At 38.7% G+C, this 23,949-nt stretch overlaps 1 protein-coding gene across 1 annotated transcript in view; it reads left to right on the forward strand.

Moving 5' to 3' along the window:
• Nucleotides 1–23,949, forward strand: part of CCDC30 (coiled-coil domain containing 30) — a 72,122-nt gene that overhangs the window by 25,735 nt on the left and 22,438 nt on the right. The window contains 6 exon segments of the mRNA XM_015563175.1: nt 1,558–1,689; nt 3,644–3,813; nt 6,840–7,068; nt 11,564–11,746; nt 16,915–17,124; nt 20,182–20,294. Of these exon segments, the coding sequence (XP_015418661.1) occupies nt 1,558–1,689; nt 3,644–3,813; nt 6,840–7,068; nt 11,564–11,746; nt 16,915–17,124; nt 20,182–20,294 (1,037 nt within the window).

Raw genomic sequence — 23,949 nt, forward strand, 5'->3', positions numbered from 1 at the left:
CGCACCCCCTTCCAATCGCCCATGGCCCCTTCTCTCAGCCAGCCCAGCCCTGACTGGGGGCTCTGATGGGGCCTGATCCAGGTGGGCTGGCTAGCCAACCTCCCACCATATCCTCTTCCTGACAGGCCCAGCCCTGATCTGCCCTAATTGGGGCCAGGCTGGCCGGGCCCCACCCATGCACGAATCCATGCACTGGGCCTCTAGTGTATTTATATTATTAATAATTGGGTGACTTTCCCCAAGCTGAGTTCTAACACTAGCCAAGAACAGCCCATTAAGAAGCAGGTATTTATTATGGTGGTCATAGCCTCAGGGACTTGGGTCTCCCTTTAACCACTTGTCCTGCCATCTTGGAAAGGTCAGGAGACATAACCAGCCTATTTTTGGAAAAGAGACCTGAAAGTGGGTTCATGGGAGTTTGGGTTACCACTTTAGAGGATGGTGACAATCTGTTTGCCGGGTGGGTGGAAGCGAATGCATTGGTTCAAATCCCATCCTCCTGACCTATGGGAGTTTTCCATGACTTGAGATAGGAAATGGAGATCACTTGCCCGCTGCCTGTGTTTTTGTTTTGGTGGCCACTCCTTACCTTCTCTCCTTTTTGCCCAGTGCCTTCCCCATCAAGATTCTCCTCCCTCTCTGATTTCAAGGCTTTGGGAATATCACGTAGCTCCTCTCCTAAAGTGAATTTACTAGTATATCACCTATTCCCTTCATAGAGCACCACTGACTGACTCTCAGGCCCCAGTCATCCACCAGACAAATACTGCATATTCATGTCATCAAAGTAGAAATTATTAAGAATCTACATCTAACTAAAGTATTTTCTCTCATGGAAAAAATATCAGAGAATTAGAGGAAACCTTAGTTGATTAAGTCACTGCATATACATTATTAAGTACAGCAGCATACTTTGTAGTTAATAACGCAATTTGAATCTCAGTTTTACCACTTGCAGACTAGGTGAATTTAAACAGGTCACTTAAGTTCTCTGAGCCTCAGTTTCAATAACCCTACTTCATGGGTAGTCACAAGATTAAAGGTACATCGTGCAGCTGCAGTGTTCTGTAAGAGACAAACTTTAAAAAAGATACATTTAGAAACAGGTACTATAACTAATGCAGGAATTGCTGCAGAATTTACCTCTATATAAGCCTTGCATAAAGTAGAAATGAGTCTCAAAATCCAGGCTTTCAACCTGTGAATGATGGAAATTACAAATGCTCAAAAAAAAAAAAAACACCTCAGTTTAATTAACTAATTTAAATAACCTTTATTTTAACTACTAAGAAAGGAGCCTGCTGCCAGAGGATAGGTTGAAATACAGGGGTGAGCAAAAGTAGATTTAGAGTTTTTCAAATGGAAAAAGACATGCAGGTTATGATTATTACGGCAACACTGTTTTACATACTCACAACTGTAAACCTACTTTTGCCCATCCCCTGTATTTAAGACAGATTTGGCAGGATCATTTCAGAGATTCCTTTTTAGATATATTAAACTTCTTATGGGCAAAGTCTTATTTTATTCTACTAAATATCTTCCTTTCTTCATCAGGATTTGCAAAAATCAAAGTCAGAGCTTACATATCTTTATAATGAAATTCACAGTTTTCCAGGGACAACAGAAGACCATTTGTTAATAGCATATAACCTGCTCCAAAGAGAAAATTCTGATTTAGAAACAAAGGTGAGACTGAATTATGAAGTATTTAAATGTTCAATGTATGACATATCTTTTATGAGCATAAGATAAAAGGAAGTTAATTTCAGAAAGAGATGGCTTGGAAATTAGAGTTTCTTTTATTATTATAAAATCTCTCTCATTAAAAAAAATTCAAAAAACTGTTTTGAAAATAATTACAGACTTACAGAAAAGTTGCAAAAATAGTACAAAGAATTGCCATATATGTCCATTTCGCGAAATGTTAATATGGTACCACGTTGCTTTATCATTCTCTCTCTTTCTGCACACATACACACACTTTATTTTCTGAACACTTCAAGAATAAGTTGGAGTCATAGTTAATACTCCTTTACCACTAAATATTTCCATGTATGTTTGCTAAGAAAATTATCTCTTTGTCATAGTAGACCTCAAAATCAAGAAATCAACCTTCATATAGTATACTAGAGGCTCGGGGCACAAAATTTGTGCACAGGGGGCAGGGTGGCCTCAGCCTAGCCTGCACCCTCTCCAATTCAGGACCCCTCAGGGGATGTCTGACTGCCAGTTTAGGCCCAATCCCCGGAAGTGGGCCTAAACCGGCAGTTGGATATCCCGCTCACAACCCTGGACCACTGGCTCCTAATCGTTCACCTGCCTGCCTGCCTGGTTGCCCCAACTGTCCCGCCCCCCGCCCCCCCGCTGCCGGCCTGATTGCCCCCTCACTGCCTCTGCGTGCCAGCCTAATCACCCCTAACTGCCCCCCATCCCCCACTGGCCTGGTTGCCCTCAACTGACCCGCCAGCCTGGTCGCTCCACACAGCCTGCTGTTCAGTCGTTTGGTCATCCCTCACTAGCCCCCCTGCTGGCCTGGTTGTAGGCAGCCATCTTGTGAGGGCATGAGGGTTAATTTGCATATCACTTCTTTATTATATAGGATTGTATAATCTCCAGCTCATATTCAAATTTCACCAATTGTTCTACTCTATTGCAAAAGAAGAACAATTTTTCTAGTCCAGGATACAATCCAGGAGCATACATAACATCTCTATCTCCTTTAATCTGTAACAGTTCCTCAGTCTTTGTTATTCATGACATTGAAATTTTTGAAGAGTACAGATCATTTACTTTTTTTTTAAACCTTCACCTGAGGATATTTCTCCATTGATTTTTAGAGAGAGTGGAAGAGAGAGGGAAAGACAGAGAGAAGTATCAGTGTGAGAGAAACAGACTGATTGGTTGTCTCCTGATGTGCCCTTAACCAGAATCGAACCCAGAACCCTTCCATCTTCAGGCTGACACTATCCAGTGAACCAAACCGGTCAGGGCTGTAATGGTTAAATTTTTACATTGACCCCATAAAAAAAGGATTAAGTAGCCTTTTGAAACTCTTTTATTTTTTTCAGCTTACAAAAGTAATGCAGACCTATTAAGAATTCTTCTCTTTCAAGTCCATTCGTAAAGTGACTACACCTCTCAATCTTACCTTATTTCCTCAGCTCCTTATTTTGTAGTCTCTACTCCATTAAGACCATTCTCCTTCCTTCTGCTCAAGTACCACACCAATGCCTTTGATCATATTGCTCATCCTTAAAATGCTTTAAATGTGTTATAGTCTCTCACCTATCCATATCTTCCCATCCCCTAAGGATCAATTCAAGATTATAGTTTATATCTTCAGAGAAGGGAAAAGCCTAGGAAACCAAACAAAAGAATCTCATAAAGTAACTTAAATTGATCTTTAGAATTGCATTCATTGTGTTCTTAGAATCAAACACATCCTTATGTCTGTGGTAAAAATGGATTTGATTATACAGTAATAACTGCAAAGTATTAAACTGAAAGAACACTTAAACTAGGATGTCCATTTATATTACTTAAGGCAATACCTACTCAATCATTTAATGGAATCAATATATTTTTTCACAGTTATACATAAGAATATGCAAAATAGAATATTTGTCTTTTTAATTCACAGGTCTTGAAGCTTGCAGAAGAATTTGAACAATTAAATCATTTTACTGTAGACACAAATATTGCAGCTGCTAATTTTTTTACAAGTGAAAATATTTATAAAGATCTCATGTCTAATTTACCAGTTTTGGAAGTAGAGATTCAAAGCCCAAAGGAAGAGAGAGAGGAACTCTGGTAAATTGAGAAAATCCCATATTACATTAATAATTTGGGGGGTATGTTTTATTTGACTTTATCATTGAATTCCAAATAATGTGAGTGGAAAAATTAGTTACAAGCAAGCATTCCCCAAAGTTTATCTTCTGGTATATTGTTACATTTTAAAACTTTTTCTTTTAAAAATAATAATATATGCTTTTCTTTTAAAAAAAATAATTTCATTAATTTCAGAGAGGAAGGGAGAGGGAGAGCAAGATAGAAATATCAATGATGAGAGAGAATCATTGATCGGCTGCCTCCTGCTCGCCCCCTATTGGAGGTCAAGCCCACAACCCGGGCATGTGCCCTTGATCAGAATTGAACCCAGGACCCTGAATCAAACCCAGGACCCTTCAGTCTGCAGGCCGACGCTCTATCCACCAAGCCAAACCAGCCAGGGTAAATATATGCTTTTCATAGAAAAATTTTAAAGCATGAAAAATTATAAGGAGATTATAATAATCCATAATTCCCACCATGGAGAGATATTAACATCTTAAATTTTCTTTCTTGTCTTCTTTTTCTGTATACAAATATATATGTATTTTTTATATAATTAAGACACTGCAGAGAGATTTGTGTTTCTTCTGTTTTATTTAACATTATATCTGACCATTGTTTTATTTTGAAAACCTTTTCCTTTCTGGTCTTTCTTTTGTTTTTTTGCTTTTTGTTAACCTTGTCTTCTAACTCTAGTATTTCTACTTTTTCACCAGAAGTATCTTTCACAGAAACTTTTGAGGGTCGGATAAATGCACTACTCTATTTTTGCATACAAACTAATAGATGCAATAAAATTTTGCATGGGCAAGAGCCTTAAACCAGATCATCGAAAGGAAACAATAGTTGTCAGTTTTTACTTATATGCCATACTAAAGGAATAGCATCAATGAACTGGGAAAATATTGTGTAGGTGTAGCCACATTTATCCTATCTAATAATAGAGAAACATGGTAATTAACCATAACTTCGCTACCTTTCCCATTGGCTAATCAGCAAGATATGCAAATTAACTGCCAGCCAAGGTGGCTGCCGGCAGCCAGGCAGCTGAAGCGAACATGAACATGAGGCTTGCTTACTCCAGGGATGGAGGAAGTCAACGTTCCCCGCCTGCCGCAGTTCAGCTCTGAGCTCCGGATGAAACAATGTTGCAATTATGTACTCCAGGTGGAGAAAGTCAACGTTCCCCGCCTGCCATAGCTCAGCTCTGAGCTATGCATAATTGAACAATGTTGCAATTATAGAACCTAAACAAACCCCAGAAACCTGCTTTCAGCCAGCGCAGCCTCAGAGCTTAAAGCGGCCAGTGATGGCAACAGAGTTTCAATTATAGAATCTAAATAAACCCAGGTACCTGCTTTCAGCCAGCAATGGCCTCAGAGCTGGAGCCTGCTCTCAGCTCCAGTGACAGCTATAGAAGGTAAATTAATCCCAGAATAAAAAAAAAAGAAAAAAGGAGAGGCTGGGAGCTTCAGTCACCCACCAGCCTGAAAACAGCCTTCAGCCCCTCACTCAGACTGGCCAGACACCCCAGTGGGGACCCCTACCCTGAAGGGGGTGTGACCAGCTGCAAACAGCCATCATCCCCTCATCCAGGTTGGCCAGGCACCCAAGCGGGACCCCCACCCTGATCCAGGACACCCTTCAGGGCACACCAGCCGGCCCCCACCCGTGCACCAGGCCTCTATCCTATATAGTAAACGGGTAATATAGAAAATGACCCTAACAGCAGAAGGACTGGGAATGACTGGTCACTATGACACTCACTGACCACCAGGGGGCAGACGCTCAATGCAGAAGCTGCCCTCTGGTGGTCAGGGCACTCTCACAGGGGAGGAGCTCTGCTCAGCCACAAGCCAGGCTGATGGCTGCCAGTGCAGCGGTGGTGGTCGGAGCCTCTCCTGCCTCCTCAGCAGCGCTAAGGATGTCCGACTGCAGTTTAGGCCTGCTCCCCGCTGGCAAGTGGACATCCCCCGAGGGCTGCCGGGCTGCCAGAGGGATGTCTGATTGCCATCTTAGGCCCAATCCCCCTGGGAGCGGGCCTAAGCCAGCAGGTGGTCATTCCCTGAGGGGTCCCAGACTGCGAGAGGGCACAGGCTGGGTTGGGGGGGTCCCCCCCCCGAGTGCACAAATTTTTGTGCACTGGGCCTCTAGTATCTTAATAAATGTTCTAAGAGAGGAGATTGTTTTGCCAGTTTGGGGCCCCTGAATTTCATGTTCTCTTAAAAACTGATTTTTAAATTTAGAGTGAGCTCTGAGTCAAGTTTCACCATCATGAAACCTACCTAGTTGCAGAAGGGTGAAGAACATATTGGAGGGATGGTGATGAACGGGTGTGAGAGTGGTCACAAGAGCAAAGAGCCAAGAAGCTAATCACAGCATTTGGGTTTGCTTTGGGGGGGAGGGGAGAAAAATACAGTTTTGAGCACTAGAATAGTGTACAGTAAAACCTCCATATAATGAACTGATTCAGGCGAGCAGGTGTCTGTTAAAGCCGAAAGTCCATTATGTAATCAAGTACTTTTTCCAAATGTGTATGTTAAAAAATTGATAGATTAGTTAATTTGCCTGTTTTTACTTATATAGACATGTTTGTGTAATTAAAGTTAAGTATGTATGATAAGTTTAATTTCACAGAAAAGTTTTCTATATGTATTACTGTAATTTTAAATTGATATTGAATAGCTTATTGAGGGTTTATAAAATTTTTTCACAAGCTACGTTCTGCCCAGTGCCATACTAAAAGTTGAAAAAGTGAAAAACTCACTTAAACTGGTTGTTTGGGTGTAGACAAAAGTCTATGCTGTGTCATCTTCCTGAATGTGAGTTAGAAAATAAGACTCGTGTGTTTTTAAGGTTTAATTATAAGATAACTGATCTATAGAATTCAAGTTGAAAATCTTTCTTGCAATACTTTCTTGACTGGTAGATTTTTTTCCCCTCCATATTCTGCCAGCAGAATGAGCATTTTGATAGTTTTTTTATTGTTATATTTAACCAAGTTCTGGACTAGGAGAAAGTAAGCTGAAAGAAACTCCAGAGGAGTCAGTAGAGGGCACTTTTCCAAGAAAGAGGCAGGAAGAGGAGGACTTACAACAGAACCAAGATATGAAAAGGGAAGAACAACAATTGACCTGGAAGCCTGAGGAAGCTGTGAGGCTTAAGGAAGAGGTGAGCCATCTACATTAGAGCCCCCCTCAGTCTCAGAGATATGGGGTAATGCCAAGGCAGGTGCCATTTCCTCTGATCAGCTGTGGATTAAAAAATATTTTATATGTATATTTGTTGAACTATATCATAACCACAGCCTGAGGGGTAATAAGATAGCAGCGAAAATCTGAACTAAGCCCCTCATTTGATGCACCTTACTATAAAGGGTTCATAGGCTCCAGTGAGGCTCAACAGGGGGGGAAAAAAACAAACTAATTATCGCTATCTGTCCTGGCAGGTAAGGTAGGGAATGGCAGGATTTGTGCCACATTTTCTATTCCTGGCAGCTAATTTAGATGTACAAAATACTTTGTTTTGGAGAAAAAAAGACCATGATTATAGAATTGTTTTAAATATGGCTTTTGCTATTTACCAGAGATCTGCCTCCAGGAAAAATGAAGGAAATGACTGTTGGCCACACTTCAGTTCTTACACCTCAATTTTACAGGTTAATTCTTTCATTTATTTATTTATTTATGTATTTATTTATTTTCTCACCCAAGGATATTTTTCCATTGATTTTTAGAGATAGAAGAAGAGAGAAGGAGAGACAGAGAGAAATGTGTGAGAGAAACACATCGATTGGTTGCCTCCTGCACGTGCCCCTAGCAGGGTCTGGGCTGGTCGGGAAGGAGCCTACAACCAAGGTACATGCCCTTGGCCAGAATCGAACCCGGATCCTTTAGTTTGCAGACAGATGCTCTATCACTGAGCCAAACCGGCTAGGGCTACAGGTTAATTCTTGTACAAGTTAAGATTTCCCTGCATACACCTTTCTGACAACAATTTTGAGATCCAATAAACAAAATAGATGTGGGTCTCATGGGAAAGAAATAACATATTTTTATTTTGAACTTTACATTTCCCAAAGCACTGTGACACACATAAACACACACACACACACACACAAATTTTCATTTACTTCTTTAAGCAGGCAAGGAAGGAAATACATTTTAGACTGATTTTTTTTTTCTGCAGTGAACTGTGCAGTAGTAATTTCAGAATCTTTTTCTGTGTATAGAGTTCTTTGACCTACTGATGAGTATAGGTTGTTCTTTTTTGAAAGTTCTTGTGTGTGTACAAAGGGTTTTTTGTTTTTGTTTTATGTTTTTTTGTTAATCCTTACCTGAGGATATTTTCCCACTCATTCATTTATTCATTCATTCATTTAGAGTGGAAGGGAGAGGGAGAGACAGAGAGAGGAAAATATCAATGTGAGAGAGACACATCCTTTGGTTGCCTCCTGCATGTGCCCAAACCAGGGCCAGGGATTGAGCCTGCAGTCAAGGTACGCGGTACATATCCTTGATCGGAATTGAACCTGGGACCCTTCAGTCTCTATAATCTGTTGTCAGATTAGAGTGTCTACTATCTAGCGCCTATCCATATGTGTTGTGTCATCTTAATCACGTGCATATTTAAGCAACTGTAGGCTGAGGGTAGACACCAAACTTTAAAGAATGCTTTTACATGGTAAATATATAGAAGAAAGAACTGTGAGAGCCTCTTGAATATGTGAGCTCTGTTGTTCATAAGTATTTGTGGCTGCTGATGGCCTTTGGGGGCTTAATTTCTGCTGTTCAACACTGATGTTGTAATAGCTAAATTCTAGATATTACTTTCCCTATATTCTTGAAACATTCAAACCACCATGAATATCTCAATTTTATTAAAAATAAAATTAAGACATATGATATCTGAATGGATAAAGAAAACAAAACCTAGCTTAAAACCTAGCCTCATGGGTTTTTAATAACATTATTGAATATTTACAATGGTCTAAGCACTCTACTAAATACCCTGTATATATTCAGCAGTACTATGAGGCAGGAATATTATTGTTTCTACTTTATAGGTGAGGAAACTGAGGCTTTACAGAGGTTAGTTTGCCCAGAGTGATAATTTGTGGTGAAATCTGGGTCTGTCTATCCTAGAACTTGACCTTTAAACATTTTTTTAAAATATATTTTATTGATTTTTACAGAGAGGAAGGGTGAGGGATAGAGAGTTAGAAACATTGATGAGAGAGAAACATCGATTAGCTGCCTCCTGCACACCCCGTACTGGGGATGTGCCTGCAACCAAGGTACATGCCCTTGACCGGAATCAAACCTGGGACCCTTCAGTCTGCAGGCAGACGCTCTATCCACTGAGCCTGGTTAGGGCTAAACATTTTTTTATTATAGTTTATATTCAATATTATTTTGTATTAAGTCCAGGTGTACAGCATAGTGATTAGACAGTCATCTACTGTACAAAGTGTTCCCCCTGATATTTCTAGTGCCCATCTGTCACCATACATGGTTATTACAATATTATTGACTATATTTCCTATGCTGTACTTTACATTCCCATGACTTGTCTAACTACTGATCTGTACTTCGCAATCCCTTCACCTTTTTCACCCTGCCCTTCTCCCTGCTGGCAACCATCAGTCTGTTCTCTGTTCTATGAGCTGTTTTCTGTTTTGTTGGTTTGTATTGTTCTTTAGATTCCACATGTAAGTGAAATCATATTTGTCTTTCTCTGACTGACTTATTTCACTTAGCATAGTACTCTCTAGGTTCTCTCTGGTTATTTTTCGTAATGAATCTAGTTAAAGATTTATCAATCTTGTTTATCTTTTCAAAGAACCATATCTTGATTTCATTTATTTTTGTTTTTTAGATGCTGTTTTGTTTATTTACACTCCGATCTTTTAAAAAAATATATTTCTTTTATTTCAAACAGGAAGGGAGAGGGAGAAAGAGATGAAAATATCAATGATGACAGAGAATCATTGATTGGCTGCCTCCTTTAGGCCCCACACTGGGGATCGAGCCTCAACCTACGCATGTGACCTTGCTGGGAATCGAACCGTGACCTCTAAGTTTATAGTTCGATGCTCAACCACTGAGCCATGTCAGCCAGGCTACACTCTGATCTTTATTTTTTCCTTTCTTCTTTTCACTTTGGGCTTTGTTTGTTGTTCTTTGTCTAATTCCTTTAGGTGTGAGATTAGGTTATTTATTTGAGATTTTCCTTGTTTCTTAAGGTAGGCCTGTAATGCTATGAATTTCCCTCTGCTTTCACTGTGTCCCATAGATTTGGGGTTGTGTTCCCGTTTTCATTTGTATCTGATTTCGTCCTTTATCTCCTTGATCTCCTTGTTAATCCATTCATTGTTTAGTAACATATTACTTAGCCTCCATGACTGTGTTTTTAATTTTTTTTCTTGTAATTGATTTACAGTTTCATGTCATTTGGTCAGAGAAGATCCTTGATATGATTTCAGTCTTTTTAAATTTATTGAGACTTGATTTGTGTCATAACATGTGGTCTATCCTAGAAAATGTTCCATGTGCACTTGAAAAGAATGTATATTCTGCTGCTTTGGGGTGAAATGCTCTGAAAATATCAATTAAATCCATCTGATCTAGAGTGTTATTTAAGGCTGCCATTTTCTTTATGGAAGATCTATCCATTGATGTCAATGGGTATTCAAATCCCCTACTATAATGGTATTATTACTGTTAATCTGTCTGTTTAAGTCCATCAAGATTTGCTTTATATGTTTAGGTGTTCCTATGTTGAGTTCATAAATATTTACAAAGGTTATATCTTCTTGTTGGATTGCTCCCCTTATCATTATGTAATGTCCTTTGTCTCTTATTAGAGCCTTTGTTTTAAAGTCAATTTTGTCTGATAAAAGTATTTTCATTTCCATTTGCATGAAATATCTTTTCATCCTTTTAGTCTGTGTATATCTTTCATTCTGAGGTGGATCTTTTGTAGACAGCATCTATATATGGATCTTGTTTTCTCTATCCATTCAGATATCATATGTCTTTTGATCAAAGCATTTAATCCATTTACATTTGAAGTGATTATTAATAGGTACGTATTTATTGTCATTTTATTCTTTCTAACTATGTACTTCTTTTTTAAAATTTCTTCTTCTTAGAGAAGACCCTTTAATATTTCTTATAATACTGATTTGGTGATAATGAATTCCTTTAAATTTTTCTTGTCTGTGAGGCTCTTTATTTCTCCTTCAATTTTAAATGATAGCCTTGCTGTGTACGGTAGCATTGTTTGTAGGTCCTTGCTTTTCATCACTTTGAATATTTGGTGCCAATCACTTCTGCCCTGAAATATTTCTTTTGAGGAATGAGCTGACAGTCTTATGGGAGCTCCTTTTTAGATAACTTTTTCTCTTGCTGCCTTTAAGATTATCTCTTGGTCTTTAACCTTTGGCATTTTAGTTAGGATGTGTCTTGGTGTGGGTCTCTTTGAGTTCATCTAGTTTGGGACTCTTTGCGCTCCCTGGACTTGTGTATCTATGTTTAACTGCTTTTGTTCACATAATTTCTTTGATATTTTACTCTAATATAATGGAAGTTAAAGTATATAAACATGTACCAACTAACATGTGAACAACCACATTCTGACAATTCTGGTTATAACAGCTGGAACCCATGTTTCACCAATATTCTTTCAAATTGTCCATGTTTCTCTTTTCAAATGTTTGTTTTAGAATCTATCATCTAAAGAAAAACTGAAATACCAGCAGCAGCAAGAAGAAGTACAACAACTTCGCCAGAATTTGCACCGGCTCCAGATTCTCTGCAGCTCAGCTGAAAAAGAGCTCCGATATGAGCGGGGAAGGAACTTGGACCTAAAGCAACATAATAGCTTACTTCAGGAAGAAAGCATTAAGGTAACTCTAGTGGGCACATCCTTTAGTGATGGGTCTCAATTATTCAATTGGCCCTGGGAAAAAATGAATCAGAATTTCTCAACTTTATAATTCATGATAGTGTCCATAGGTGGTGGACAGGTTAACGTTTTTAACTTTTCCCTACCAAGTAGGTACACAGCTCAGTTGTTTCTCTGCTGCTGAAGGTGTATGTATGTTGTCAACCTGTAAATATGAAAAGTTTTAAAGTAACACAATCTTTTGAAATTATCCCCTAAAATTGTAGCAGTTATTAAATTTCAATGACCTGAGCCCAAACCCTGGTTGTCCTGCCCTAGTTCTATGTCTAGGCTTATTTATCTCTAATAAACAAGATATTGGTTGACTCAAATGTCAGCTGCATCAAGGTATAATTCATAGGAGGGCAGAGCTGTTCTTCCTGACACAAGAGCATCTAAAGTTAGAGACCATCCCCCAAACATGCTTGTTTGAAAATATTAAACTGCCATCCACATATTCATCTAAATTGTATAAACCGCATAAATGCTCAATTTGAACGACCATGTAAAATAGTCATACTTCCTTTTTATTGTGCTTCAATTCTGTAAATATATAAGTATCTAGTTTCTGTGAGCCCCTAGCTAAGATTTTTGTTTTCAATAAATATCTGTTGAGCATCAGTCATGCACTGGGTAGGATCTTGTTGATATGAGGGTTTAATGATAGGCAAACAGACACAGTCCTTATCCCCTGGTGCAGGGGTCAGCAAACTTTGGCCGTTGGGTCAAATCCTATCTGCCTTCTGTTTTTGTAGATAAATTTATTTACAAAACAAACATATCTGTTTGTTTACATGTTATCAATGGATTCTTCTGTACTACAATAGCAGATTTTTGTAGTTCTGATAAGATTACAGTATTTACTATCGGGCAGCCCTTTATAGGAAAAATTTGCCCACCCCTGGTGTTGTAGGATAAAAGCCCGGCTGGCGTGGCTCAGTGGTTGAGTGTCAACCTATGAACCAGGAGATCATGGTTAGATTCCCTGTCAGGGCATATGCCCAGGTTGTGGGCTTGATCACCAGTGTGGAGTGTGCAGGATGCAACTGGTCAATGATTCTCTCTCATTATTGATGTTTCTCTCTCTCTCTCCCTCTCCCTTCCTCTCTGAAATCAATTTTTTTAAAAGTGACATAAAGATAGATTAAGAAAGATCCATACTTTTTAGGAGCTCACAGTCTAGTAGGGCCGATGTAGAGGAAAACGAATAGTCATTTATTCTAAACTTCAAGGGAAGCTCTTCTAGGAGTTCTAGTATTTCAGGGTTATTTGAATAAACCTCATGATCTTTTGAATATTGGTCATATTCCCTCAAGCCTTTATAGTTTTAAATTAAATTCATCACATTTCCTTGTAAGACAGCCTTTTAACTTTCCCTTCACCACATTTCTTATACTATTTTAATTGTCCAACTTTAAACATATTCAAGCACTACTACATCTTTTTCAAGGTGCAATGATCAGAAAAACACAGATCATGATGCTTTATATATGTTTGGCATCCTATAAATATTTTTTGAATTAATGAACAAGTTTTTCAGGTGTAGGTAAATGATACTTTGGTAAAAGGAGAAGATATTTTTTGTCCTGTTTCAAATTTCCTTCATGGTGGGGTAAAATATTGGCCTTTCCAGTAATGAGATATCAGTCTTTGTCCTGGTGCCCTAGGCCAGGTACCTATGCAAAGTACACAATCGCCAGTTACCTTTTATTGATAGTTCGTTCACTTTGTCCCTTATAAACTTCCCACAACCCTAGAAAGCCAGCATTTTATGGATGGGAAAACTGTTCAAGATTGAAAAGCTAACAAATTATGGAATCAGATGTAAATTCACATTTAGTTCTCTCTTTCCTCTATCGAGTTATCATTCCTCTCTTCATTTTGAGGTCATTTTGAAACCTCAGCTTTGCAAATGTAGAGCTCACTTTTTAAAATCCACTCGGAGATGTTCAAACTCTGGGTCTGGCTAAGATAAGCATATGTATGAGACTGATTTAAAAAGCATAATACAGGCAGTCCTCGGGTTACGTCAGACTCGACGTACGTGGTTACGTCGTTTCGTGGTTACATCGCCATCTCCCATTTACTGTATTTATATTTTAAAAAGTTACGTCATTTTGACATATGTGCATATGTGCTTTATGTTTTTTATTATTTATTTACCACGAGTAAAGGTCAGGAATTGTTATCTTTCTTTAATTTTTTTTTTCCTGTTTCACTTCATTACTGCTGTGTACGTGCTCCATGTGAGTGACGTAGGTGCTTATGTAGGGGGCTTCCGACTTATGGCGAAAATCGCATTATGTCGCCCTAGAAACGGATCTCTGATGTAACCCGAGGATCTACTATACTTGTTAATTGCTTTTAAACCATTTTATTGTGAAATATAGCACATAAATATATAGTTTAATAAATTGTTGTAAAAGTGATTATCTATGTAACCACCACCCAGGAAAAGAAATAGCACATTGCCCGTGTGCCAGCAGCCCCTGAATGCTTCTTGTATTAACTTTGGCACATCTTATTTTTCTAAAATATTGTCTTTTTCATTTAAATTGAAAATTTTTTATAGAAACTTATTCATAAAAATTTTAAATATAGCAATGGTCCTTTTTAATTTCATGATACTAGTTACCCTTTGTTGCTTTTCTCTTAATCAGTTTCACTAGTTTATCCATTTTATTAGACTTTTCAAGAACTAGCTTTGTTGGTAAATAAAAAATACAGGCATTTCACCTGGCTGATGGGACTCAGTGGTTGAGCGTTGACCTAGGAACCAGGAGGTCACAGTTTGATTCCCGGTTGGGGCACATGCCCAGGTTGTGGACTTGATCTCCAGTGTAAGGAGTACAGGAGGCAGCCAATTGATGATTCTCTCTCATCATTGAGGTTTCTCTCTCGCTCCCTCTCCCTTCCTCTCTGAAATCAATAAAAATATTTTATTAAAAATCCAGGCATTTCACAATTGTGAGGCAGTTTAGTATTAAATACTGGGCTAGAATCAGAAATCTGTATTCAGACCATGTTTCTATCATTTGCCAACTATACTTGAGACTTAGTTTTTTCATTTAAAATGGAGTAAAGTACAAATCTCAGCTACTTCATTGATATGAAAGCCTAACCAACATACAGTAGTTATAGTAGTATCTGCCTCAGTTCTGTACTTCAAATACAGTAGATATTCTATAAGTGATTCTTTCTTTTAATTATTTAAATTCTTTATTGTTTAAAGTATTAACATACGTCTCCTTGTAAGTGATTCTTGAAGAACAACAGCTAACTTGTATTAGGTATTACATATGTGGCTATTTCTATTCTTGATGCTTTCCTTGCTTTATTTTATTAAGTGTAACTTTCCAACTGTCCTATGAGTTAAGTAGTTATCTCCATATTACAGATGAAGAAACATACTTAGAGAGGTTAAACATTATTAACTTTTAAGTCATTTGATAAAATCTGAATGGTTAATATGCAGAAATTACAAGTGGAGGAAATTACAGTTATCATCCCTATTAATTAGTTGAAAAGCTTTGAGCCCAGGAAATTCTGTTTTACATAAAGTGAAGTAAGTTCTAGCTCAGCATTTTTGTCTCTGAGTCCTACCTACTATGTCCATTTACAGGTTCTAATATTCCTTAGAATGTCATTCATTCATTTATTTGTTCAGTAAATATTAATTAATCACCTACTTTAGGCACGTTGATAGGCGTTGGATACTAAGAAATGAATAAAACACATGGGAATTTAGAGTGAAGAAGAAGGATGTGAAAGAGTAGATAAATACATGTTTAATTATAAATGGTGATAAGTTCGCTGAAAGAAATAAATGTGGTATAATAGGTAAGTAAATAAGGAGACCTCTTCAGATTAAATGATCATGGAGGTTTTCTCTTACAGAGTGCCTTTTAAGCCAAGACCTGAGAAATAGACAGGAACCAACTGGACCATGAGGAGAGGGGGCAGGGAATACATTTCTAGCAGAGGGAAGAGTGGAGTCTGGTGTGTTGGAGACTCTAAATAGAAACCAGCAGGACAGGAGGTCAGTGGAAGAAGGGGGGAATGACAGGATGGTTTTAAAGAAGTTGGCAAGGGCTGGGTCACCCAAGGCCAGGCAAACTGCTGGGGTTTGTTCCCGGAGTGATGGGAAGCCACTGAAATATTTAAGGAGGGGTGTCAAGTAGTTCAATTGATGTTTTGAAAAGAACCCTTGGGCTGCTGTGCAGAGAGCAGATTAGAAGGGAGTAAACATGGAAACGGCAGGACCGGGCTGAGGCTCTTGCTATGGTCAGGGCTAGAGATGATGATCTAGAGTCGTGACACAAACGACTCAAATGGATTGATGCAAGATCCGTTGTGGAGGCAGAGTGACAGCTTGCGCTGAATTGGCTCATAATGGAAAAGGAAGACTCAAGGGTAACTCTCAGGTTACTGGCCTACACAGGGTAGATGGTGACATCATTGACTATAGTTACGAAGACTGAGAGAAAAACCATCTTGGAAATGTGGGCAGATCAAGGAATTTCACTTAGGCAGTTACTTGGCATCAAGGTGGAGTTTTATTTTAAATCATGAGGATGAACCAAGAGAGAGTGATTCACTCTCAAGGCCCAGGGGTTTGATCCAATAGCATTTAGAAGTTGGGTGGCATTAGAGCAGTCAACAGAAGAGACCAATAAGGAACAGAAGAGAGGTAAATGGAAATCATGGGAGTTTGGTATCACGGGCTCCAAGAGAGGAGGAGAACTTTCTGAGAGGGAGGGAGTGGATGCCACTGAGAGGTCAACTGTCCATTGGCTCTACTTTGGCAATAGTGCCCTTAGCAAAAGCAGCTTCCCAGAGTAGCGGGAATGAAAGCCAGCCTGGAGTGATAGAAAAAAGGATGGAAAAATATTTAGAGCATGCATGTATCGACACTCTTAGGAAAATCCCTTTGTCCAGCTGCCATCTGGAGAGACAGACTTTGGGAAACCTTACTGGCACGTGGCAGCTCCAGAGAGAAAATCAGCCACATGACATTGGTGTTCGTCAGCTCTTGGGGGACAGCATTCCTCTGAAAGCTGCTTATTCTGGCTCACGATCACAGTCACCCCATGCTTATTCCCTTCACTGTTATTTATTCCCCACCTCTAGCTCAAAATTGAACTCAGGCAGGCCCAGCAGAAGTTATCGGACAGCGCAAGGCTGTGCTCTCCACCCCCAGCAGAGTGGAAGCACTGTCAGCAGAAAATCAAGGAGCTGGAGCTGGAAGTACTGACACAGGCTGAGAGCATTAAATCACAGAACACCCTGAAAGAAAAGCTGGCTCAGGAGAAATCCAAAGTTGCTGATGCAGAGGAAAAGGTAATTATCCTCACACAGAATAAGTAGCATGCGCGGGATACTACTACTGAAATCCGTTTCCCTAAGGACTGTAAGAAATAGACACGGTGCGAACTTGATAGAATTCTCGGGTTTCTCTTTACTCCCTCATGCTTTCCTCCCTTCAACTTCATCTGCTCCTATAATTCCAGTAAATTTTGTGTATTTTTTCAAACTGCATAAACCTATAAAGGTGTTTCACCCAATGACTTTCCTTTTACACATGCAAATTTTAAAAGTCCAGTCTCTTCTCATTTGGATTGGTGTTTACATGATTTTTATTTTGTAATTTCTGGAATGACTTGGGAAATGAGCCATTTTGGAATGTTGCCCCTGCATTTTGGACTGCCTGACGCCAGGTGGCAGTAGGATGTAACAGGTGCACATTTTTCATCTGTAAGTTTGTCTGAGTTGAATTTTATATTTTAAAAAATGTCATTTTATCTAACTCTATAAATATAAAACTAATACCAAGAAGTAGACGACAGCAATCTGAATTAAACTCAAAAGCCTAATATTCACTAAAGAAGCCAGCACGAAAGAGTTCATACTGTGTAATTTCATTTATATAAGGTTCCAGAACAGAGAAACTAAGCTATGGTGATAGGTTCATGGCTGTCTCTGTACGGCCTTTTATCTGGGCGGGGACATGCAGGAATCTTCTGTCGGGCTACAAGTATTCTATATGTTGGCCTGAGAGGTGGTCCTATAAGTAAAAGTGTATTGCATTTACACTTTACTGCATGTGTTATTGCTCCATGAAAAAGTAATTGATAAAGATTGGTAAAATTTAAAATTTAGACACTACTAAATATTGGTGAGGGTTCTGTGCAGTAGGAGCTCATACTGACTACAGTTGGAAGAGTAAATCCAAATAAACACTTCGGAAAACAGTTGGATGGTGGTTTCTAGTTAAGTTCAAGATTATATACTATACAACCCCACACTTGTACTACTAGGCATAAACACTAGAGAAGCTATTATACGGCACATAAGTATCCGAAGGCAGGAATTCAGCCATTTTCATGTAACAGTGTTTGGAAAAGCAGAAAATTGGAAACAACACAAATGCCCACTGATATGAGATTGAGTAAATAAATTATATATTTACACAACAGTATGCAACAGCGAAACTGAATTAATTACAGGTACATGCTGAGTTCAATGTAATATTGAATAAAAACCAGGCCAGGAAAATCACAGTATGATTCCACTGATATAAAGGTCAAAAGAGTACAAAATGAAAGCCATGTCATATAGAGAGGTATATTATGGGGTTTTTTTTTACTTTTAATTTCTTTATTGATTCAGATATTACATATGTGTCTTTATCCCCCACTACCCTCCCCACACTCATGCCCTCACCCCCCTGTTGTCTGTGTCCATTGGTTAGGCTTATATGCATGCATACAAGTCCTTTGGTTGATCTGAGAGATATATTGTTAAAATAAAAAGCAAAGAAATGATTGACACACAAGTCAAGATATTGGTTTTCTCAGGTGGAGCAGGAAGGATATAATTAACGAGGGTCACAGAATGGACTTCAGAAGTTTTGGAAATGTTCTTTCTTAAATTGGGTGGTGAGTTCAAAAGTTTGGCATCTGTCCTTGACAGCGAAGCCAGTGGGGTGATACTTTCTTCTGTGGAATTAAGACTGAATATCTTTAAGTTAGTATTTCCCCTGAGCAGTTCAAAGGAACTAGACCCGGCCTCTGCCATTGCCCTGAATCATTCTGCTTCTTCACCTCTCCTACGGTGTATGGGTTCTGCAAGGTCCTAAGTGCCAGGGTTTAGGGCTGATGCAGAAAGATCTCTTAGAAAAGGTCTGCCATACACTGGCATTCACTGAATGTTTGTGGGGAATGTGGTGTCAAACTATTGTAAGGGACTCATCGTTGGGTCAGGAATACAATAGAGGGAGAACAGCTATTCTGCTGAAATCTAATCATTCAGCAAATATTTATTGAACACTTACTATGTACCAGTTACAAATGTAGGTGACACAAAGGCTTATAAAAATAAATAAACAAGTTTTGCCAGGCCGGTGTGACTCAGTAATTGAGTGTTGACCCAGGAACCAAGAGGTCGCCAGTTTGATTCCCAGTCAGGACACATCCCCGGGTTGCAGCTCGATCCCCAGTAGAGGATATGCAGAAGGCAGCCCATCGATGTTTCCCTCTCCTTGATGTTTCTATCTTTCTATCCCTCTCTCTTCCAATCTCTCTAGAAATCAATAAAAAATATATTTTTTAAAAAGTAAACAAGTTTAAAAGGACATTTACCTAACAAAAATATCTTAATGACACTTTTAATCTAACTTGTAAATTCTAAAATAAAATTATATATCTCTCTTTCACATTCATTAATCTTACTTTAGAATGACCAGGGTATTAAAGAGCCTATTACTGGTGCTAGGCAATATGCTAATTGATACTTGGTTTGTAAGAGACTTTGACTTTGTTTTGAGATATTATTCATGAATGTAGCCACACTGTGAGAAACCAGACACTCTTACACAATCCTGTTAGAAGTGTAAGTTGGTCTAATACATATAGGGATAGTTTGGCCTTATCTGTCAAACAAACAAATAATAACCTTTGCCCTGGCAAATCCACACCTCATAAATTATTCTAGAGACATTGTTTATAATAGCAAGAGATTGGAATTAACCTAAATGTCCACCAGTAGGAGGTTAATTAAATAAGTTATGGTATATTCTTACAGTGGGATGGTATATGGCTATAAAAGAGAGCACACATATATATTCAGGATTGGGCAAAAGTAAGTTTATAGTTGTGAGTATGCAGAACACAAGTTTATTCTTATATTATTATTTATTAATTATTGTATTCTTTTCCATACAAACAACTATAAGCCTACTTTTGTCACACGCTGTACTTATAATATGGAAAAATCACTGATTGTGTGATCAGATTGTGTACCAGTACTATTGTGTTTGTTATTTATATCATATTTCCTTAATGGAAAATAGGTCACATTTTTCTTTAAAGTTTTATTTGTAAACTTTTTTCATTCAAGATTTTGGATCTACAGCAGAAATTAAAACAGGCTCATAAAGTCTGTCTCACAGATGCTTGTATTTTGGGAAAGAAGCAACTAGAGGAAAGGATAAAAGAAGAACAACAAGAAAGGTAAGAGGAGCAAAGATGTCAGCTTCTCATGGGCTAATCTTGGTTGAGTTTACCAGCAGTGTCTTCTCACCAATGTTTCTTCTTGTGCCCCCCCCCCCACTGAAATAAACTCACACTCTTACCAGTATATTTCGCACTTACCTCCTTGTGTACTAATAATTTCTTTCCTTGTTTGCCTTTCACACTAGAGTATGGGATCTTTTTTTTTTTTTAAGAATTTTACTGATTTTTAGAGGGAGGGAGAGAGAGAAACATTGCTGTGTGAGAGCAAAACATCAATCAGCTGCCTCCTGCAAGCTCCCACCAGCGATCGAGCCCACAACCCAGGCACATGTCCCAACTGGAAACCGAACCGCAACCTTTCAGTGCAAGGGACAACAACCAGCCAACCAACCAACCAACACACCAGCCAGGCGAGTGTGGGATTCTTAAGGCAGGGATTCTTTCTTGTTGTTCAGGAACACACTCGGTGCACCAGTATATTTTCTTGAATGACTGAATTGCCTAGGAAATAGCATACTCTGGGATTTGTTTTTCTAATTCTAACATGATTAGCACAAAATGCAGACTAGAATGAAGTTGGTGTTTTGTATTTATGAGCTGATTTTCTTCAAAGAAGTTCCAGGTACTTTACAAGCATCTTAATCATCAACAAGTTGCTACCAGATATGAGCTGTCATATTTTTTTCTAAAATTATTAGATTATTAGGATCTCACTTAAATTACCTTAGATGCCCTAACTCCAGTAATTGATGCTTCCTACTTCTGTAGCACTCAGTGTGATTTACATATATTTTAAGAAAAATATTATTTTAGACAGTGAAAAGATATACAGACATCCACATATACTATGAAGCTCAGAAACTTACTTTCACCTCCAATTAAAAGCTCTAGCACAGGGCTTGACACTCAGTAGGTATTCAGTAAATATTTAGTGAACAAAAAAATGTTTGAGTAAGTGAATGAATGAATGAAGGTGAAGATGAATAATGAATTCACTTAGTGAGGTATAGTAGAAAAATAGTTATATGACTATCACTTCTAGCAGGATGATAGGCTATCCTCCTGTTATAATACAACTAAATTCTGAATAAACTACAATAAGAATGCCTTTTTAAGCATTACTCACAAAGCAAGAGAAAGCCTGAAAGGGAAACATACAATGAGGTAAAAGAAAAATGATGAATGGTAAAAAAACAAACACAAAACTCCTACCTCATAGAATCATTGTGTAAATTAAATTAGTTATAAGCAGTTGGTTTGTATCAGTGTCTAGCGCATAGTAAGCACTTGTATCAGTCAGGGTTCAATTGGAGAAGTAGAACTGTTAGTGGTAATATTGGCCCTCAGTTCTTGACTTCATGCAGGAAAGATTCACAGCACAAGTCCAGATGATTTTGAGAGTTTAAAGCTAGGGACAGTGAAACAGAGGAAGAGCTTAAGATAGAAGAGGCAAGATCATAGCAACAGGAGTGAGCCTGGGTGAGTGAGCCTTGACCCTCTAGAAGGAAAGTTCACAGAGGCAGAAGAAGTGAGCTACAAGAGCACATATTCCAACTTTCCAAGAGAAAAAAACAAAATGCTTCTCTTCTGCCCTCCAAATCTTCTACAAAATATGTCTTGTAGCCCACTCTAACCAGAAACATGCATGGACAGAATTCCTAGCCAAGTTGACACATTAGGAAGACTCTACTAAAAAGTGTTGTTGTTGTTGTTGCATTATCTGATGTAATTATTACTGTTGCCCTAACCGGTTTGGCTCAGTGGATAGAGCGTCGGCCTGAGGACTCAAGGGTCCCAGGTTCGATTCCGGTCAAGGGCATGTACCTTGGTTGCAGGCACATCCCCAGTAGGGAGTGTGCAGGAGGCAGCTAATCAATGTTTCTCTCTCATCGATGTTTCTAACTCTCTATCCCTCTCTCTTCCTCTCTGTAAAAAAATCAATAAAATATGTTTAAAAAAATTAAAAAATTATTACTGTTACCGTCATCATCACCATCATTATCAGTGAAGTGAAAAATGTTCGTTTTGGCTAGAACAAAATGGGGATTAGGAGAGTGACAAGAAAATGAAGCTAGAAGGGTAAGCTAGGCCTGGTTGTGATGAGCCTACCTGGCCACATTGAGTTTGGACATGTTCATGGGGGATAATGGTCTGCAGTTTTCCTATTTGAAATATCCTTATCTGGGTTTGGTATTAGTATAATGCTGCCTATTAGAATTAGTTAGAAAGTATCTCCTCTTCAATTTTTCTGAAAGAGATTATAGATAATTGGTATCATTTTGAAACCGTACAGCCAATGGTTCTGGGCTGCCTTTCACTACTTGAGCCAATTAAGCAGAGACATGTATGTGTGTTTATGCCAATAATGGGAGAGCAGCAGGTCATCCACAAAAATCTGCTCTGCACTCCTTCCCCCCATACGCCAGTTGTTATATGGAGTAGGACAAAGATTACATGGGAAAGTAGGCAGAAGGGATAAGAATGGGTATGCAAAATAAAAATGGGCAAGCAGGGATGGGGAATAGGAAAAAAGAATAAAATTGGGTGTAACGGTTACAGGTTACAGACAATGCCTGCTGGGGATTTGCAAAGGATGGTGCCTCCAGTCTCGCCTGGCAATAAGGATATTAATCTTTCCATGATAATAGGCAGCTCTCTGATGAGGAAGATGGGCCGCATTTCCAGGTTAGCTCCAAGGTCCAGGGGACTTACCATTCCCAGCCAGCATAGAATGTGCTTTCTTTAATCAGAACAAAACAATCACGATTAACAGAGCATAATTAATATTTCTTATAACTATAGCTAGTTTCCACTATTCTATTTCTCCCTCCCATCCCTAACAATTGTTAATGTAAGAAATACATTATTCAAACCTACAAAGAATTTTTGTGAGTTTATTTGAGCCAAACTGTCAACTATTTCCAGGAAGCAGAATCTCAACACACTGAGACAATACAGTGCTCCAGAGAATGGTGGTTTTTCACCTATTTTCATAAATTACCATCAAAGAAGGAGAAAGTGGGTTACATGAAATCCATTGGTGATAGATTAGGGAGGTGGGAGAAAGCAAAGGGGAGGGAGTTACTTCTGGGATTGGATAAAAAGTAAAATGATAGGCAAAGGGGAGAGTTACTTCTGGGATTAGATAAAAAGTAAAATGATAGACACATGCTTCTTTTACCTTTAGGTGAGCATAGGATAGTTAACAGTTAACAATTAACACATAACTATTAACACAAATAGCGAGATCAGTGAGGGAATTTGTGGCCCTTAGCGCATTGGTTGTGCCCTGAGGGGTCCGGAAAAAAGGGAAATTACAAGTTACCCCAACATTCCAAAGGCATGTTATCTAGATGCAAAAAGACAATAGGCTCCATTAAGATCAAAGTTGATCTTTGTGGAGGAGGATACCAGCCTTGGACATGAACTACCCACCAAAGACTGTTTTTTAAATTGATTTCAGAGGGGAAAGGAAAGGGAGACAGAGAAAGAAACAATGATGAGAGAGAATCATTGTTTGGCTGCCCCCTGCACACTTCTACTGAGGATTGAGCCTGCAACCTGGGCATGTGGCCCTGACCAGGAATCAAACCATGATCTCCTAGTTTATAGGTTGATGGTCAACCACTGAGTCTCATTCATTCTACAAAGT

Source organism: Myotis davidii, unplaced genomic scaffold, assembly GCF_000327345.1.
Source record: "Myotis davidii unplaced genomic scaffold, ASM32734v1 scaffold458, whole genome shotgun sequence".
Taxonomy (NCBI): Eukaryota; Metazoa; Chordata; class Mammalia; order Chiroptera; family Vespertilionidae; genus Myotis; species Myotis davidii.